Genomic DNA, 21,485 nt, shown 5'->3' with positions numbered 1-21,485 from the left:
CACAAAGGCAGAAACACCAACGGATGACGATTAAATCTATCTCACCTGAAGGTGAAATGCCATGTACTTGATCCAGCACAATGAGCTGTTTGGTGAAGACAGAACAAGTCTATCAAAATCATCAGCTGACTGTGGTCCAGTTTCTGAGTCCATCAATTTCTGTTCCTCAGCTCTAAGACGTTCCTCCTCCTGACGCGCTCGCTCCACACGTTCAGCTCGGGTCAGCCTCTTCCATTTACCTTCATGCTGTAATCAAAGTTTCAAGACAAATATTTGGTTTAGTGGAAACATCTCACATTTAAGAAGACCTGAACATATATAAGCAACATTTTCTGAGACCAACATGGCAAAGAAATATTTGAATTCTTAAAAGAGAGGACATAACAGAAAGATGCACAATGTGGACTTTCACAATTTGTCCTCTTCATTAAATATTAAAGCATAATAAGCTGGGCAAGGTATGCAGCATGAATGAGAACTACATATAAAACTTTACTTGCAAAACCTGAAGAGAAGAGACCACTTGGGAACCACTGGCATAGATTAGAGGATATTAAACTGCATTTTAAGGACTCCCACACCATTAAGTTAAGTTATTTTTCAATTCCCTATTAAACATCCATTTACACATTTGCAGTCAGTGACTGATCCATATATGAACTGTCTGTGCAGTGTGAATATCTGATAATAGGGTATAAATGTTAACATTTACAAATATCCAGGTATTCACCTTCTAGGTGATTTCAGTGTCTGTTCCATGCTTTAAAAAGTCATTGAGAATGATATCTGTACATACAGCCCATAAATGTGTTTACTGTAAAGCAAGAGTCAACACTGCTGACAATGATGAAAATAATGAGAATTCTGTTCAGTTTTTTATCTGCCTACCTTAGGTACTTCTTCTTCATCTGATGAAGTATCAGATTTGTAAGCTGTGGTTGCTGCAGGAAGGAGAGATGGGTCTGCATCCCAAACAAACCCTGCATTCAATGACAATCGTCTTACTTGACCAGCATGTACACCCTTTGGTTCTCTAACCACTTCATTCTGCAAACTTGTTTTTATCCTCTTATTATGACTCCCTTCACAACCTGTATCTCCAACAATTTCCTCGGCAGACATTCGTCTCTTCTTACTTTTTGCAACATCAACATTTAAATTACATGACATTTCCCGTGTTTCATTTGATGTATTATTTGCATAGTTGTTTTTCATAGGTTTAACTTTCAGTTTTTTCAAAATGGTTCCCTCATCTTCATCTGAAGAATCCTTCTCCGATTTCACTTCACTTTCTGGTTCACTTCCAGATGCACCAGCATTAGGGATAATGTGACATTCCTTTACTGTGTCTTCACAAGAATCACGTCCTTCACCTGCATAAATTTCTCTCTTCTTTCTTCCTTTCACTTCTTGTTCTGTAACATAAATACTTAAATTATGCAACATTTCCACACCTCATATGATGTATTACTTGCAGTACTTTCACAGTTTTAGCTTTCAGTTTTCTAAAAAGGGCAGTCTCACCTTTAAAATTCCTCCTCAAATTTTACTTCAATTTTTATTCATTTCCATTTGAGATTATGTGACATCCCTTCCCTGTGCCTGCATAAGAATCATGTCCTACCCTCACACACATTTCTCTGTTCTAAAATCCTTTCAGTTTCTCCTCTGTAACAGTTTTTGAATTCCATAACAATTCCTGCACTTCCTCTGACTTACTATTTGTAGAAACTGAAATAAAATCAGAGGAGGCATCTTTGGATGAACATTAGGCAGCTATTTTGCAAAAACTAAAACCTAAAACTGCAAGAAAGAATTATACAGTACTTGTCAAGGCACTACAAAGGCCTGTCACATACATCATCTCAAATGACGGTGTTCGTAATTGTACAAAAAATGTAAGATGAGACAGACTTCTACATCTATTTACCTCTGTATGAGACTCCATTCCCTTCATGTTCAAATGTGTCTAAATTTTTAATTCCATCACCACTATTACTCGTATCATATTTCTGAGTTCTATCAGCATTTCCCTTCATCCTTTCTGCTGCAACCATGGCTCTTGCTTTTAATTTATTTAGTTGAAATACAAATCTCTGCTGCACACAGAGAATTCTTCCTCCTTCCAAACTATAAAATAAGGGCAAAGAATCAAAGATGAGTCAGTGATGACTAGGATAAAATGGTACTAAACAAGAGCTACTACACTACAGTAATATTGCTCACAAAACTACTCACAGTTTATAAGGTTACAACAAGATATTTAGTTTATGCTGTAACCTGTTTTTCAGAAATTTCAGGTTTATACAGAGTGGTAGTTATAGAAGACTAATACAGACCAAAATTTGGGGGGCAGGGAGGAGGGGATACACACATTACAACATTTAGGGTAAATCTGATAAACAAATCAATTAATCATGTGAATGGGGAGATACCTCCTCCTTTTTTAACATTTACAAGGACACAATAAAACCTGGTTTCTTAAGCAGAACACAGACATATCAAACAAACCTAACACAAAAACTTACGCCTGCACAATCATCTTGCTGGTTTCACCAACTCTATATCGACTTAAGTCCGGTTTCAAGTCATTCGTGTGACATCGTGATGGAATGTATGCAAGCTGCTTCCTTCCAGCCCCCTTCAAAACAGCCACAATCACTTCTTCACGCACACTCAACACCTCAGCTCGTACTCCCATTCCAACACCCAAATCACCATCAAGTTCTCCATCTGAAAAGAGAGAGAGAGAGATAAAACCACTATTTTCTTTCCTTCTTATATCACTGTACACAAGCACAATCTACTTTTGCTCTAAGTGTAAAAAACGTTTTATATACAAAAATAAATTTACATAAACGGACAAAAAGTTACAGCTTGTTTCTTCACTGACTTAACTTTATTTCTCAGCTGCATAAAATAGGAAGATAATGGTAAAAGATGAACAGAAGGGCCATGGAAGAAAAAAGTCATGCCCCATTTCAAGGTATCCCAGCAGAGAAACCAAATGAGGGAAGAAAGATAAAAGAAGACAAGGAAAGATGGAACCCAGGTACAAGAAGAGTGCTTGTAGGACAGCAATAGAGGAGAATTTTCCATAATAAAACCAACCCTGCTGGATATGTGAACTAATCATCATCATCACAGAAAGTGTAAATGTACCTTGGATACTGTTAATCCGTTTCATGACGGCCTGGTGGAGAGTCAATTCTACACAACCATTCTGAAAATCTACAAACAATACTGTCCCTTCCACCTTAGCTCCACATTTTAAGGAACCTGCAACAAGGAAGACATAATACATCACTACAAGCAAAATGCAAACAGAAAAATATTAATTTTTTATGATGTTGATGAAGGTTAATTTATTAGGAAAAATAATGAATAGCATAAATAACAACACAAAAACTAGCATGGATCTTGCTCTACAGACAACACACTGAAACAACTTACATATATATTTCCATCTTATTTTCAAAATGCAGGATAAAATCCATGAGAGGTAATAAATTCTTTAGAAATCTGGAAACTTAATAATGATAGGAATAAAAATGATGTTCATTATAAAATAATAAGCAAATTAGATATGGGGAATACTTGTGGTCATTCAGCTCATATGGTTTTATCTTCCTTATTTTAAATCAAAAAGATTGAAATATATGAATATGAACAAGAAAAAGCTATTTACAAAATAAACCACAAACATGCAGGATGGGCAAAGTAGTTTTGAGGTCTATGGATTATTGGTACTCTTCCACAATGTACCTTTATATAATTTAGGTGTAGCTATGCCTTGAACACCACTTTCCAACTTCAACACAGCACCACACTCCTTGACAGCTACCACTTCTCCTTTCACTCGGTCACCAGGTACAAGACTTGCCAAAGGACTGCCCTGTTCTTTCATGTGTGCAGCAATTTTATCATAATCCCGCCAAAAGCTGCGCAGAAGAGAAACACATGCCTGGAAATGTTACAATAAAATAGATTATCTCCTCTAAGATGTTATGATAAAAACAGATACAATAAGAGAAATTAACACAAAATAAAAGGTACTGGTAAAAGTGTCCCTGTGTTTATGGACAACATAAAGGCATATGAACAAGTGGAGTTTCTGAGTTCTTTACCTGAAAACCAGGTAAAGGTGAGCAGTTAACTTCACTCTCAGCTCCTGTCGCTACTGGGAGTCAAACCCCAGTTGTCCTGCCTGTGACCTATCACTTTATTACCTTTGCTACTAAAATAGTGTATGTTTTTAATTTTTTAAAAAATTATAACAAATTTCTACTGTTAACTAGAATTTTGCTGGAAAATATTTAAAATACTTCATCCCGTTCAGAGAAGAATTTGAGTATGTGAACAGACTAACAGAAATTATTGACTAGTAGAAGAATAGTTATACCATGCCATTAGTAATAGCAGTGTCATATCCAGTGCAGACTTCTAAAAAACATACTGCAATGTAAGATGAAATATAATTAATAAAAGTGTTTATGATTATTTGTAGTGTATATAACAATGCTGTCAGCAGTGCAAATTATAATCATCAAATAATTTAAGGTAACATACTAGCATCTGTCTGGAAGGAATGAGGAAAGCCACAGAAAACTCAGTCATGGTAGTCTGTCTCCAGGCTGAGATTTGAACTTGGAAACTATACAGAGGAGCAGAAGTGAAGCTTCACTTCACACATTCTTAACCCCTGTACTAGGTACAAGTGAGTGGTCAGCTTGATGCTCAAGTCACTTTCCCACATGGAAAGAGTCTGCAGTACCCACTAAATAGGAGGCTGGGTGGGCACCAGAGCTGATCCATGGGGCACTTGCAAAAAATATAATATTGAATACATGGCAATATTTAGCAAAGATGTTTGTGAATTCATGGAACTACTGAGACTATATCAATCACTGAAAACAACACCCAAATTACTTACCTCTGTACTGTAGTCCCAGCAGTCAGAAAGTTTGGTGGTTACATGTATGAGTTTATCAGGGCCACCAATGTTTACAACCTGAGATATTAAACCCTGGTGTTCTACCAGCCTAAGCTCAGATGCATCATTCACATGGATACTGCATAAACGCTGGAATTAGACACATGAAACATTCACAAAATGAAGAATTCTTTAGACATAATGATAGAATTAAAACTTTCTCATGTAAAAAAATGGTCCTTCTACAGTATTATACAAAAAAAAAAGATACAAAAGGCAGCATCTCCAAGTCTATCTGTAAACATGATTTTCAATTCTACCATTATTTATTCATTTCCTTTATGGTCAAATGCCCATTGTCCATCTCATAAAATGCTATTTTTGCTGACATTAATCAACTCCTACCACATTTCATGCTTTGCTTCCATGTGATATGCATGATTCTTAACAGAATAATAATTATTCAGTGCTGTTGGAAATTCTATCATACAAAGCCAGTCTAAGAGCTATGACCCTACTGCTCATTGTGTAATTTATTCAGTAACAAGCAAGTGCCTTGACTCCTTATTGCTTTTGTTCCTGTTATTTACTCACATTTTCTCAATTTTATACATCATACAGCAAGGCAACAGCATGAAAGGAAGTGAACACATCCAGAATATGAAGAATGCTTTGTACTCAGATGAGCCACTTGGTGATTTGTCATTACTTTTAAGGTATCTAAAAACAACTATGTTAACTCAATGACTACTGAAAATATCCTCATAACGTAGGGCTTTCCTGTTGCAGTGAGGTTTCATTATAATGTCACTCACCTTTAACCTCACATGTGTCAGGTTACATGTAGACAATGGCAACTGCAGTGTAACTTTCTTGGGCATAATACTTCTCACAGTACATGGAAGCAGCATCTTTTCACAAACTTCTGACAACTTCATTGCACTCTTAGACTGGGAATAAAAGAAAAAATAAAACTGAATGTATGAACTTCTTACATCACCATGTATCAATTTCCAGCTGGAATTTGACATTAAATGGTAATTAAAATTGTCACATTTAATTTGGGTTTCAGGGCTGTGCAATCTGGAAAGAATCTGTATGATTGTCACCTGGAAAGTAATGCTCTCACAAGTTTCTTTAAGTCCACAAGAAAACAACAAAACTTTCAGTGGATGAGATTTAATTTTCTCATGTGTAGATAACAGGTTACAACAATATTTTGACAGGTATTATGTCAGTAAGTAAGTCATCAAAATGGCAGATTCAGTGACGTGATTTATATAAGTTTTTGTTGGTGAAGAATGAACCAGTGGGAAACAACAAGAAAAACCTCACAGAGATGATACTGTAAAAATCCCTGTTCATCGCTGGGCACAAGTGAAAATGACAATACAGAAACTGACCTTCATGTTCTATTAAAAATATATGGACCTGTTCACCCTTCCCATGCTATTCACAAAATCTTGCTACAAGCAGTGTTCCTTCTGGCCTCAGTTATTTGGTGTTTGAGAAGATCAGTGAGAGAAATGTGTTCTCTCTATCTCTCAACAACTAAAGCTGTTCATGGCCTTTCAAACAACATAAGTTACATGCTATAATAAAAATACACCAACAAATAGAGGTTTCTTTATACAAAAATCAGTACAGACAGGATTAAAAATCATTTACAAATAAGTTCCTTAATTCTAGTGTCAAATGCAAACATAGCTTCTTCTATTCCATGTTAAGGTGTACAGTGGAAAAGATCCTGAAAGGCTAAAATATAGCTTCAGGTTAAAAACTCACCTGAAAGTACTCAATAAGAGAAGGGCGCACAGTAAAGACAAGACCATCTATTTCACTGAAGCAGAATGCAACATCAATAATGTCCCCAGGTGCATATGTACTGAGTAACAAATGGGCCAAAGTTGGATTATCTGTCAGGTGCTGGGCAGGTATTATGCCACTTCCAGCATTACCTGTAAAGATTCAAGCACATGGGAATGCCAGAAACAAATCAGAATGATACAGAGAATACAATACTCACAATTATCTTTCCACATCCTCCCTAAAACCCAATTATTAATATATGTATAAAACTATTTTTCATATGTGGTTTTACATGGGTCTCTCACTTTGGCAGGACAGTGACAGTACTGAAAACAAAGCTCTAAGAAAAATATTTAAATTTAAAAACATTAAAAAAAGAAATGGAGACAATAAAATAATAAAGAGCTTGACAGTTTGCACTCACAACCTAATATTATTAGCATGGTTACATCAAAAGGGACGAGATGGTCATGACATTTTATTTACATTATTTCGGAGCTTTAAATGTAATGCCATTATATTACTCGTCAATGTTTGGGTGCTGGGAACGCATGTCATTGACTTCCCATTGACTTACATTATAAAATTGTTCCAATTTACGCCGATTCCAATTATGCCGGTTCGTCCAAGAACGCATCTCCAGCGTAAATCGAGGGCTACCAGTATATGAAATTTCTGTTTCTTGAATAATTATCAACTGCTGAATAAAGTTCCTTCTTGAAATTCAGCAAGTTAAAAATTTAAACTCAAACAGAAAAATGTAAAACAATTAAGGATAAGTACTTACTCTCCACTTCTAGTGCTACTTGTGTACAACTGGTAACATTTAATTTGTACATTTTTCCTACTTTAGATATTTGATTCCTCTTCTTAGAAACTTTATCTTCTGTACAATCTCCCTTTAAGCTCAATGTTAGCTTTCCATCGTTCACATTCACTGTTTTTACATAGCATGGAAGCTGAAAAAACACCAGTAATTAATTTCATGGATACAGAATTGGACATACCAAGTCTGAAAACAAAGTCTCTCCCAGGAAAAATACATAGTGTGTCAACACATAAATACACCCCCCCCCCCCCCCCCCCACTTAGATTGTGCCAAAACATTTGTTGAATTCCAGGTCCTGGTTTAACATTTTATAACCTGTTAGTCTTTTATGACAACATTTTTAGTCCCACATGCAAACCTCAAGCTGAGGAAGCACCACCTCTCGACTGTCCATTGACTGCTTATTAAAAATATTTGTGTTGTACATCCAGCAGACACTTCCTTCATCAGTAACCTATGAAATATCATACCATTTCTATTTGTTCTTTCCACAAAGTGTATAAAATGAGTCTTGGCTGTCAACAGAACTTCACTTTACATGCCCTGTTTGACAATTTAATATCATCTTCCAAACAGTGTACAAAGGAAGCACCTAATTCTTAAGGTCTATTGTTTAACAGCAGTCAAAATTTGTAACTTCATTTCAAGGACTTGAGCATACAACAGTCTTCAAAATACTCTTCTTACATTTGCAAGCTAAATCTACAAAGTATTACATTTCTTAAAGAAATAAGCATACATGTAAAAATAAGCTAAAAATGTTAACAAACAAACAAACTATAGTGCATGTATAAATATGGCTTATTTAAAAATCCCACGTGCATGTCAATCAGTTTATTCTTAATAGTTCACTTTTAATTTTGAAATCCTACCTTAAAAAATGTAATAAACGTACCTAATTTTCTGATATTCTAGACTTTGCAGGTATAGACATATTTAAAAACAAGGCCAGTGACTAGAATGCTGGACTGTAAATTTTGTACTTTAAACATTAATGTTGTTTTATTACTGATACAATTATAGTGTTGCCATGCTAATCATTCTACAGATAACACACTGCATAATCATAAATTATTTTTCCTTGTTAGTTTATTAAAAATTCACCATACTGAACAATATTTTGAATTAAGCTGTAGATTGTAATTAAACCTATATTTTATGTTGTGTAAAAATGTTCCACATTTATAAACTGTTTTTAAGAAAAATTACAAAGTTGAATTTGACCATTATGTAAAGTAAGGCTTACAGTAAATAAACATGAATAAAAATCAGAGTTTTAGTGTAGAACAGTTTCTGAGATGATTCTCACAGACAGATGTAAGCTCTGCAAAGAAATTAAGTAAATATGTAATATTATAATCATGCAAATATGGCATTTTAAGTAATACTTCACTCAAATTCATTGTACCCCTACAATACTGACAACAAACATACCACTTGGCCAATATAATATTTCTTCTTTCTATCAGCCTTGCTAAGTTCAAGCCAACCTTTCACATCACCATAGAATGTAAGCAGCAATCCAGTCTTCACAATCAATACAACCACTCCTTCACACAACATTCCTGGCTGTGCATCTTCAAACCTATGCAAAGGAGGTATATCCGAAACCAGCAACACTGGTTTAAGTGTTAGCTGTATCTTGTTTCCCTGTACCAGAAGGACCTGTTGAAACACAACAAACTTCTAATACCCAACTTATCATGCATTTCATGTCACAGTCAGCACAATCGTCCATTCATTCACATATCCATATTAGACATCACCAAATTGCACACTTCAAGGTTACAGTAAAATCATACATATGCATTAATGCATTCCAACAATGACCTCAGTCCACAATGCTGCAAATGTGTGACTTTTGGTAATTCAACTTGTATATTTTCTAGGAAAAATGTGACTGACACACAAATGAGCCCTTAAGGCATTCTTTGCTCATGCTAAGAGTGTGAAGAACATCTAAAAAGGTAATGAAACAAAGAAATATATAATGTTTAGAAACAATGCACTACTTTAAAATAATTACAAAATTCCTTACTTGAGCAGAATGCTGACTTCCCACCGGATATTTTTTTTCAGGATGTTGAAGGGGAACATTGCTCAAGTGAAAGGACCGTACAAAGCCTGTGAGGGGTTTGCCACCTCCATCAATGGTAACAAATGCACCAGTTTGTATATGCTCCTTAATCTGACATGAGACCTTCGTGCCAGGCTGCAGATCTTTTGGGTACAAGAACTTTGCCTTAATAATACGTCTGTAAATGAGACAAACATTGAAACCACACATTACAATATAGTCACAGGCTACAATGAATATGAAACTGTTGTAATACAGCCGGGGGAGGGGGGGGGGGGAAGCTACACGCATTTTTAACCTTGGTATTAGATGATGTGTGTGGTCAACATTACATTCCAGGTAATTTGCCCCGCATAGGACGAAACCCTGACCACATAAAGGGCTGGATGGACCACAAAGCCAGTCTGGACAATACAGTGGTAAAAAAAATCTGTCCTTTCTGAATACTGAACCCATCACCTATCTTACAACTAGTCATTTTAATGACTGAGCTACCACTACTCATACATAACCATCTAGTAAAACAGCAAATACCAAAGGCATCCTTACAAAGTACAGGCATGCCTCACATAACTAAACATGGATGCTCTATCTGTACAAGACAAACTAAATGTTGTTCCCTAGACCATATTTATAACAGCAGAGATGCTGGGGCACTGCAAGAGCAAAACATCCACTTATTGCCTGTAATACATAAGTTTAAGATTGTAAATACCAATTTGTCAGGTGCTTCAAATGGCTGTGAAAAATGTCACTCAGACAGAAGTAGATACATTACCAAGTGCATGAAAACAAAGCATCCAGGAAAACATTTTAACATAAGAGGGATGATGTATGATCTGAAGCTATCACAGCAACTAAGTATAATGAATTCTTCTTGGGCTACCAGCTGTGTATGGTGGTTTAATGAAGAAAACATCTTACATGGCTGGTAGCCCAAGAAGAATTCATTATAAGAGGGATGAAGTAGAAATAGAAAATACAACATGCTGAGGAAGTTCATGATTAATACACGCCACCAAGCAATATTAAGATGATGATGGTTATGCCAGGCGAGACATGTAGCTTGAATGGGGAAGACACGAAATGCATAAGTATTGGTGGGGACATCTCTCCTAAACAGACCACTTGGAAGATAGGGAGAAGGAACTGGAATGATTTTAACATTAACACTTACAAAACTACAGCCATAGGTACTAACTAGTCTACTAGATTAACCCTGTGCACTGGCCGATCTTCATTCTTTTTCAGAGGCCAAAAAAGACCACTGAATATAGACTGAAAATGATTGAAAACATATTTTGATGTCGGGAACTCTCATGTACGTTTTTCCAATTCTTGGACATTCAGATATTTATAACAATGTAAAACATAAATCTGATTAACTAAACAATTTAAAAATGTATGATCTAAAGCTTTCACAGTGACCAAGTATAATGAATTCTTCTCGGGCTACCACCAACGGGATCTCCTACAACTTCGGCACCCTGAAGACAAGGACAAAGACAGTTCTCAAAATGTTGGATTTTTCTCCATTAAACCAGCTGATATGGCCGGTAGCCCGAGAAGAATTCATTATAAAAGGTAAAAAGAAAAAAGGACAACTGCCTCCTTTTATCTAAAACGTCTTCAATAATCATCCTCAAGCATTTTTTCCCAGAGTTTTCTGCCAACAACAGAACAAAGGCAAATTAACACAAAGAAATCACTCTATAAACAGTTGACATAGCAGACTGATAAATAACACTCATTTGAGTACTCAATATTTTGAAACTATAATGTGAGATAATGGGATGTGGTGTCAAGCAGATAAATTGCAAGAATCAAATTTATTCAACTGGAAAAAAAGTAAAGCTGTCCCACTTTAAGCCATGTAGGTGATTGGGTGGAAAGGGAGTATAGCTCCTACTCATTCTTGACCTCAGCACTAGATAGGGGATGAGTGGTCAGCATCACGCCCTGGCCGCACTTCATCCCCGGGAAAGGGCCCCGATACCCATTGATTAGGAGGCTGGGTGGGTCCCAGAACCAGTCTGGATGCAGAGGCTACAAGAAAAATCCTCTGCCCCCATCAGGGATTGAACCCCATCATCCAGTCTGTAGCTAGCCACTATACTGATTGAGCTATGCTGGCTCATAACTGGAAAAGTAATATTATGCTAAAAATGCATTAATAAAACAAAGAATTTGAGTTTCATATTATTTTTGAATGCCCCATGCAGTAATATTATAGCAGCTGTGCTAAAATGGATCTTAGAAAAATATCTTGTAAAGATAGGAGACGGTTCAAACTGGTTCAGGATCATGTCTAATGGTGGGTTTTTAATTAGTAATGTTAAAACTGAAACTTCAATTACTAAAGAGTTAACTCATTCATTACTTTGTTATTTTATCAGAACTAAAGACAGCAAAATGCAATATGTCCTAAAACCTAAACAATACACGTGTAAATTACACAGGCACTTTCACTGGTTGTTTCAGTACTTACTTATCAAAGGTACAGATGAAAACTTGTGACATATAATCATAACCAAGCACTTTGCATTTATGAAATGTACCAACTGCAAGTCTTTCATTTAATTTTTCTTTAAGTGATTTGCCGTCATCAGGTTCAGATCTGTTGATGGAGCAATGGTGAATGGATACAAACCCTTTGAGGCTACGCGTCTTCATCTTTATACTTATTGTGACTCCACAAGTATCCACATGTTCAATCTGAAAGGAACACACAAAGTATTATGCATCCATGCACAGCAGGAAGGGGAGAAGGGAAGCCTCATAATCTTAAAGCATTTCCCTATTCCAAGAATAAAACTACTGAGGTTATGGCATCAGCACTGCAATAGTAATTCTAAGCTCCTGTTCACTTGCATGCTTTATAAAGCAGAATTAGCGATTCTATTCATGAAAGCAGAGAAATTAATACTGTTTACAAGCAACTGGTGTGTACTGAACTGACTACATGAGTTGTCACAGAAAACAAAAGAAAATGTTGTGTGTAACAAGTACGGCTCTGAAAATTTAAAATGGGAATACAATATATCATTATTAAAAACAATTTACACTTCTGAAGAAATGAGTGAACTATGAGCTACATTCACCACCATCTTACACAACAGCCACATACAAGAAAACAGAAAAACAAATCTTATTTCACCTGGATGATGTCACTGGAAGGGAAGTAACAGCATTTTAATGCTCCATAGTTAATATGCCACAAACAGTTTCTCCTGTTTTGGCCAATTTGATCATACAGATCTCTTCCTGCCTCATTATAGTGGAAGAGTTCATTTTTGAATCAGGGGCACCTATGAAGTAGACTCTGATATTCATAATGATAAAACAATGAGGATGTATACTGGCAGAAAAGATGTACAGTTTAACACAAAATTCAGATCACAGTAGGGGTCAGAGACTGCTCCTATTCACAAAGTTTTATATTTTCAGGCATAAAAGAAGGCAAATGCATATGGAAAATTAATGATGCATGTGGCCACTCACCAATCAACATACCCTTGGTACAGAAGTCACAAGTCCTTGGCCACTAAATAAATCCCCATGTTAAAACTGTCACCATTCATAATTCCTTCAGTTACAGTCTACTCTCATTGCCACCAGTACAGGAGACCTACAGCATATGCAAATGAGATAGGTTTCAGCAAACCAGAATAAAATGAAAATTCCACCAAGGTATAAACTTACCTTTGCTTTTTTGACAATGTCTCCAAATTTCACAGACTTAGACAGTGCAATGATTGCTTCTGGGTCAAAAAGTTCCTTCTTCAAAGAAAGATAAATGAGCTTCACTGTAGGCAGAACATACAAAACTCTGGCAAGAATGTCATCTCCTGTAGAATAATCTTGGGGCGTATCCCACAGTGCTGAGAGATGGTCCTTATGGACATATCCCACAAAGTGTTGGCCAAATTTTACTTCGAGTCCATTCTTAAGTACCTACAGACCACCAAGACATCAACAGATTTTTGTACTACAAGAAATAGAAGTACAAATGCAAAATAAGGGCATAAGGATACACTAAAATTTGGAAGAAATTTATTGTTCAAATGCATTCTTTAAAATTTTGCATTCCTCAAAAGTCCTTATGCCAATTTATTCCAGATACAGTGCTATTATTTCAAAACTAATCCACAGAAAGATACTGTGCATATAATCAACAATACATATTATAAAGCAACAAATTCCTTTTTTTTCCATTAATTAAATAGACACTGTATTGAATAATTGTTTAAGAAGTTGTAGATCATAACAACATATAACTGTTTAAAAGAAGAGCAATTTTTGTGGAAACTAAGAAGTTCAATTAGGTTCACATAAACCAAATTATTTTATGTGAGCAACACACACTTAAATTAAATGTACCCAACAAATGTTATTATAGACTTCAAAGGAAATTTTTATAATGAGCAGTTTTGAAAATGAAACATGGACAGACAAAAATTCTCCATTATGCATTCATATAAAGAAATCTGTTAAACCGAATATGCTTAAAAATCAGACACCATAATTCAAGAAGTGACACAATAAATATTGACCTTACCTTCGAGACTGATGCATTCAACAAGGTTCCAGGAAGTAACATATCAACAGTCATCTCTTCCAAATCTGCTACAGCCATTGTAACTAGGTCTGGGTCAGCTGATAGTTCAACTGTTGCAGTGACAGATGTAACATTTGACTTGGTCACCAAGCACCTCACCAGATGGCCCATTCCTACAAGAAAACAGATTTAAGTAGAAAGTATTATATTTATGTTATGTAAAGGCAAAGTTGTCACTGTGACCAAGCACAGGGGGTATGAACATAAATCTGCACACAACTTCTTAGACCTTGGCACATAACAAGGGTATGTGGTTAGCTTCACACTACAGCCACACATCCTCTAGGAAAGAGCTCATGGTAACCATTGGACAACAGCCTGGGTACATCCTAGAGTCAATTAGGATGTGGTGGCAAAGGGAAAAACCCCTATCCCCATCAGCAATCAATCATGGCCATCCACCTCATATTGTCACTATATTAGTTATGATATCCAAGATTCCTGTTTGTCCACTATTCTGTTAACCATATAATACAGTCCTTAATAAAACTTCTGTATTTGACATCCTTCTGGACTTTATACACAGCAACACTACAGGTGTTAATAAGAAATAAAATGGGATGCTTTTGAATTAAAAGGAAATTAAATTAAATTTTTAATATCATTCCTTTAGACAATCAATTAATTAAAAAATTATAGTCACATTTAATAATCACCATTAATCCTTTGAAGTAACTGTATTTACCAACAACTTTAGCATTTAATAAAACAGTATTTTGCACACATAACAGTATTTATGTAGCTCTCACAATAAACAGTGCTTATCTCAATGATGGCTGTCTTCTAGCAAGCTGCACCTTGCAGTCTTGTAGAAATTAACTGATGTTTTGTAGGTGCTTACTGCCTCCATCATCCTGAACATGGAGGCAGTCAATTTCTAGACTACACACATAACAGCCCTGAAGACAGTCAGTTATCTTCATACTCATCACCGTGAAAACCTGATATCTTACCCTGCTCATCTCCCACAACATTATGAACCAATTTGTCTTTGTAATGAAGATGCGTTTTATCTGAGGTATAACATGAAATTTTAAATATTATTTATATGAGCTTCTGGCTTCAAAACCTTTGAAGAGAGTACCTAATATTCTGACATAAACCAACCTAGTGGTCTCTCTTGGTTCCAGATGATCTCGTACTTGAGTGCAGCAGATCTCTTGAGAAAAGCTCGAACATTTTTAATGCCCATATCCATGACATAGCCATTTTCCTCTTGACTCTTCACAGCAGCTATCACAACAGAGCCAGATGTCACTGCTCGCAGTGACCAATCAGAATGCACCACATCAGGTACCAAACTCAATGTCACCTTAGCACCATGCTCAGATGGTCGGTTGACTTCAATCACTCGAGTCACTACAGCTTGTCCTACATGAAAGATTTCATTCAGTTGAGGTACTTTCTGAATAACAAAAAAAGCAATTGTTTTCATCAGTAATGAGAGCAAGCAAATCATCTATTCAAATCCCCATTTCTACTAAACACACAGCACAACTCTGTTGATTATAACTTTGCACAACATTACAAATAGCAGCACACATTGTGTTGCTATCTGGTGACCACTGCAGTTTTATGGAAAGGCTTAGTCTTATGCAAAGAAATCATCATCCAAAATAAGGTGTTTACGGTGTCCAAAGCCAGTGCCCATGGTTCCTGTACAAGGCTGCAAATGTCAGCAAAATTTACCAAGTCATGTTACTATCAATGAAACACTGAGACACTCTTTATAAACTACTTGATCATATACAAAATAAGAACATTCCAGTATTAGTAGCAGATGGAGAGGAAGTGACAACATACCTATATATTTTGGGAAAAATATTAATTATTAATTACCATGTTGTATAATCACAAGATTAATATTGTTGCACCATTATATTGTATGACTGGTCAGTAGCTTTCATGTTCACCTGTGCATAGTTTTGCCTTGTAGTTTACTTAGTATATGAATAAATTAAGAATTGTAGTTTGCTTCCTAGAACCACCACATTAAACTAACCATCTACAATTTCTCTCATCAAAAAACTTGTTCTCTAACCACAAGGGACATAGTTTATACAGCGGACTTGGCTGAAATTGACAGCAAAATCAAATCAAGTCCATAAAATATTTGGACTGTACCCCACAGTATGCCGATTTAATATAGGTTACACTGGAGACCAGCTATCTAGACAGGCATTTCTTGATTTTCCTCAGTCCCTCTATGCATATGCCAGGATGGCATATTAAATTAGGCCACAATCACTTCCTTCTGCATCCTTTCCAAATAATTACTTACTATCATCCTCTCATTCAACACTATATGGTCTGAGCTACTGAAAGTATTGTTAAATAAAAAAGTAAAACTGTCCCACTATACGCCATGATGCACTTGAGGGAAGAGAAGGTATAGCTCCTACTCATTCTTAACCTCAGCACTAGATAGGGGTGAGTGGTCAGCATCATACCCCAGCCACACTTTACCCCCAGGAAAGGATCCCGGTACCCACAAGATAGGAGGCTGGGTGGGCCCGAGAGCCAGTCTAGACACAAAAGCTAGAGGAAAACTCCTCCTCCCCTGTTGGGGATTGAACCCTGATCATCCAGTCTGTAGCCAGTCACACTATTGACTGAGCTACCCCAGCTCCCACTGTTAAAATAAAACTACAAATTAATAAATGTTACAAGATACAGTATTACACCAGTTTCAATAATAATGTCTGACCTCCACTACAGCAACTCCATCCACCAAATCCTGTAGATACTTCGTGTAAGGTGCTGATATATTGGTAACAGGAACATGTCCTACCAGTCTGCCTGGCAGAGACACCACAATATTGTACTCTTGTATCTCACAAACACAGCCAAGTAACAGCATGCCCTCTGAAAGGGTCTGAAACAAAGTTTAAAATGATCAGTGATAATTCAGTACAAACTTGTGCTACAATGAGTTTAGATCATTTCTTTCTAAATGAAAATACATTGAAAATGTAATCAGAGAACACACATTAAAACAGTACAGAGAAATGAATAACTTCAGAACATGGGCAAGAGGGAAATAACGGTAAACATTCATAAACTTGGAGTAGGGAATTTTAAACACTCGTACTACAAAACTGCTGGCTGGACTCCGATGTTAACAATTTAGTGGTATGCTAGTGTGACACATGGCCAGCTATACTGTATGTAAGCTGTGATGCATAACAGATAAAAATTAAAAGTGCAGCACTGACAGTTTTACAGTTGAGATCAGACAAGTGCCAGGTCAGAGGTGAAGCCCATAACTTAGGACCAAGGGTATAATAATGCACTGCTTGATCTGGGCTATCACACATCTCATGGTGTAATTATAGTTCGGCATACAGCAATGGTGGAATGATAATTATCACACAGCTTTTTGACATTTCAGAAGTGGTGTAGCTGGTATGGTGCTTTTCTCACATTATGGCACAACCAGCCCCCACCAGCACCAGGATTAAAACGCTGCTCAAGCATTTTTATGGCACACATTATAAAGACATTTACACTGGTTGATTCTAATATGTTTGAATTATTAGTCTAAGTTTTCATTACAAGATAGTGCTATTTTTCCCACAGACACCATGATGTCACAGGAACATGAAAGTATTTACATGCAGATTTTTTAAAAATATATTGTGAAATACAGGCCTAGGGAGCAGATGGGGCAGCAAGATGTTCAGGGGGAATCTGACCATTAATGGTGCTACCATTCATAATAACAAAGACTCTTTATCATGAAATGGCATGATCTTCTTTTCATCTGTTATGATCCAACCTTGTCCTATAATAATAAAAGATTACCTTTCTCAAATTTGCCAGTATAAATTCTAGTCAGTGTTGCATTTATCTCAACACAAAAGGAAACATTACTATCAATTAAAATATATAATATAATTCAGGTCTATACACAAACTTTACTTACAGATGTTAAAATTTAAAATTTGCGCTATTCATCGTTACTACGGTGTTACAATACTGCGCCTTCATTACTACATGTTTCGATGCGTAGCATCATCTTCAGGTTTTTCCTTTAAAACTACTTTATATTTCAATGCAAGTTTTTCATTTATTCATCTGTTTTGTAAATTATTATAGTATGTGTTCTGTTGATCTTCTTATTTTATGCGTCTTATGTTTTGTTTTCCATTATTCTGTGAATAAATTAATTAACATATGAGTTATTTATTTATATGTAAATAAGTTTGGAATATTGTTGTATATTTGTAAAAGTAAGAAGGAAAAACCTGAAGATGATGCTACGCATCGAAACATGTAGTAATGAAGGCGCAGTATTGTAACATCGTAGTAATGATGAATAGCGCAAATTTTAAATTTTAACATCTGTAAGTAAAGTTTGTGTATAGACCTGAATTATATTATATATTTTAATTATAAAACACAAACATGACGCATTTAAACTATTAAACTATAAAATTACTATCAATACTTTTGTTCTTTGCTCCTTTCAACAAGTAAACTAGTTTTGAAAATTACTACACTCTTTCTCTCTTCCTTCACAGCACTCATGGAGCAATCAGATCAGGTAGTGATGAAAAGGCTGTGGAGTTTTCAGGTTGGTCACTGCACTGCTCAGAAATGGAGAGATGGAAAACATGTCTGACAAATTATTTTTTATGCCCTCGTGCATAACTTTCGATTGCAAATGAATCTTTATTTCCACTGAAAAGTGTTAATGGCTAAACCATAAATGAAGACAAAATGGTAATAATTACATTTGTTGACTACTGCTTGTATTGCACAATATGAAGTAGATACTATAATAGTCCTGGGAAAATCCATTGTTATTTTATAACTTTGTGAATGGGGAAAGGCTCTGAATTGATGACAACGAATCAACAAGCAGATATATTCCTTGAAACTCAAAATTAGTGCAAGTCAAACAAATTTCTGTTTGACCTAATCTATTCTATTTCTTATAGTTAGAAAATAAGATGATATAACAACTAAATAATACATATTATGTTTGTAGGTGGGTTGAAAGTTAATATAAGTTTATATTTTGCATAGTGAAACATTGTGTCTGTTACTGCTGGCTGGCTGAAAACCAAGTACATTGCTATACTTCACAAACATTATCATTCTCTAAAGTCAGACAATTTCTCACACATCCCATTTCGATTTTGTACATACAACTGTAAACTTAAGAAGGTGAATAACTGAAAGTGACACTGTATGATGACATAAATAGGGTTTGTTGACAGTAGATTACTTCTATAACAGAGATGACACACAAACCTAATACTCTTATCTATCACTGCTCTGAATTCTGTCTTGCAACTACAAAGTATGGTCATATGAAATATACCTGTCCTAAACACAGTTCTCACAAATGAAGTGAATGACTTTGAAATGTATGACAATATATGGGGCATAATGTTCCTGGATTTTCAATAGTATAAAGTTTTTTCTTTTTACCTTACGTGTCAATGGTTCTGCATGAGTTACTTTTAATTGGGAACTCAATCCATGCTTCTTGACCCTCTTCTTCACAGTTTTCTTGAAGTGAGAGCCATTCTGTGATGGTTTACCAAACAACTGTGTGAAACAAAGTTCAAACAATTTAATAAACACCCAAATGCATTATACATTTCCCTTGCAAATTTAGGAAACTTCCAATTATTCATTATTGAACATTTTCAAAATTGTCTAGAACAATGTAGCTGATGCTCTAACACCAAGGGCTACAACACATACAACAAATTCTTAAGGACAGACAAATATTCCAATGATACTTCTGCATTTTACATTATGGAATAACTTTACAATTCAGTGAAAATGTATATGAGCCTCTGTAACCTTCAAAAACATGTCATCTGTCACCAAACCTCTAAAAAATTTGAATTATACAGTGGATTCCAGTTAATTGGGACACATCAGGACTAGAACACTTTGGCCCAATTAAGCGGCTGCCCCAATTATGTGAAGTTCCATGTATTTCTTGCAGAAACATAAAAATATGTATAAATAAAGGAAAAAATCTGCAATGCTGTAAATTAACTTGGGTGGCATCCCAGAAATATGCAAACTATTCCAATACCCCTCAAATGGTGACAGAGCAATCTCCTTAAACATTACCGAAGCCTTCAGCAGCAACGAGAGAGAGAGAGAGAGAATTATCCTGCTATTCATCTGCCTTTTAACATCATCTTAAATAACAAAACAAGTAAATGCCAAAATTCATACTTTCTCCACTACACATAAGACAATCCTCTATCAGATACCAGACAGCACACCCTGTCAGTTCTCATTATTTTATTCCAAGCACAAGAGAACAAAAAATTCAGTTCTGAACTCTAAGCTCTATGTACTAGGTGAACATAAAACAGCAAATTAAACATAATTCTCTATAAACTTACTCCAAAACGTCCTTTCCTGGGCACAGAAATTGCAGGCTTCCTTCCACCCCTTGGAAAATTATTATTATTTGATGCCATTCCCATTTTTATATTTAAGAATGTTCTTTAAAAAGGAAACAGATTGTCTGTTTATTAAGTATTCACACACATGTGGGTAGTCTAATCTGCAACAGAAATAAAACAAATTTCTTAAAACCTAATATTTAAAATTACATATATGAAAGCTGAAGTTATACACTAAATTCCAGCTGGGGAAAAAAAGGCAAGGGCCACAGTGTAGAAATAATTACTGATCTCACATCCCAAAATGCTACCTGTATGACATAAGCCAATAACATTAAAATATATGCTAGGTATGAGGAAAAGCCCTTAACTTTTGACCAAGAGTAAAATAATGCACTAATTGGTCTGGGTGCATGGTATTGATGGATAGAATGGTACTAAACTTGTAGCTTGTTCTTGCAGGAACACACTGTTTCAAGAACCAGTTTACTTAACCCTTTCAAATTTCGTGGTGTTTTATTGACTGGTTGGGACAGAACAAAAAATAATTTTTTAAAGCAGACAAAAGATCAGAGCTTTAAAAATAAGTGCTTCCCTTCACACACAACACAAAAATACATGAGCTGGACGGACTGGCTAACAAAAAGGAACATCAGATCATATAACAACCCCCATGTCACTGTCACTAATGCTACACAACTGGTGTGGCCTGAAATAAATGGTAAATCACAATTAAGAATAAAACATTCATAATGGCAGAAGTTGAAAAATGGGTTTTCTACAAAAGAAATGTAGAAAACTTGCAAGTAGTAGTTTTTTTGCAAATAAATCAAATG

The 21,485-nt window shown here is 35.7% G+C and overlaps 1 protein-coding gene across 13 annotated transcripts in view; it reads right to left on the bottom strand.

The window, feature by feature from the left end:
• Positions 1–21,485, bottom strand: part of Rrp5 (Ribosomal RNA Processing 5) — a 34,974-nt gene that overhangs the window by 12,261 nt on the left and 1,228 nt on the right. For all 13 annotated transcript variants that reach the window (XM_087350492.1, XM_022076120.2, XM_087350497.1 and 10 more), the window contains 19 exons: positions 20,647–20,810; positions 19,706–19,825; positions 16,974–17,141; positions 15,374–15,671; positions 14,207–14,379; positions 13,351–13,602; positions 12,137–12,363; positions 9,610–9,826; positions 9,006–9,236; positions 7,530–7,701; positions 6,719–6,891; positions 5,749–5,883; positions 4,934–5,083; positions 3,766–3,964; positions 3,163–3,279; positions 2,529–2,733; positions 1,931–2,130; positions 889–1,415; positions 46–246 (listed from right to left, as the gene is read on the bottom strand). In XM_087350492.1, coding sequence (XP_087206618.1) covers positions 46–246; positions 889–1,415; positions 1,931–2,130; positions 2,529–2,733; positions 3,163–3,279; positions 3,766–3,964; positions 4,934–5,083; positions 5,749–5,883; positions 6,719–6,891; positions 7,530–7,701; positions 9,006–9,236; positions 9,610–9,826; positions 12,137–12,363; positions 13,351–13,602; positions 14,207–14,379; positions 15,374–15,671; positions 16,974–17,141; positions 19,706–19,825; positions 20,647–20,730 — 3,849 coding nt within the window. In that variant the 5' untranslated portion in view covers positions 20,731–20,810. The remainder of the gene's footprint in view (positions 1–45; positions 247–888; positions 1,416–1,930; positions 2,131–2,528; positions 2,734–3,162; positions 3,280–3,765; positions 3,965–4,933; positions 5,084–5,748; positions 5,884–6,718; positions 6,892–7,529; positions 7,702–9,005; positions 9,237–9,609; positions 9,827–12,136; positions 12,364–13,350; positions 13,603–14,206; positions 14,380–15,373; positions 15,672–16,973; positions 17,142–19,705; positions 19,826–20,646; positions 20,811–21,485) is intronic.

Source organism: Zootermopsis nevadensis, unplaced genomic scaffold (assembly GCF_977971745.1).
Source record: "Zootermopsis nevadensis isolate Lab colony 2312 unplaced genomic scaffold, Znev_1.0 Znev_ptg000017l, whole genome shotgun sequence".
In the NCBI taxonomy this organism is placed as follows: Eukaryota; Metazoa; Arthropoda; class Insecta; order Blattodea; family Termopsidae; genus Zootermopsis; species Zootermopsis nevadensis.
Note: the sequence above shows the minus strand (reverse complement) of the source record. Positions and strands in the feature narration are given on the sequence as shown.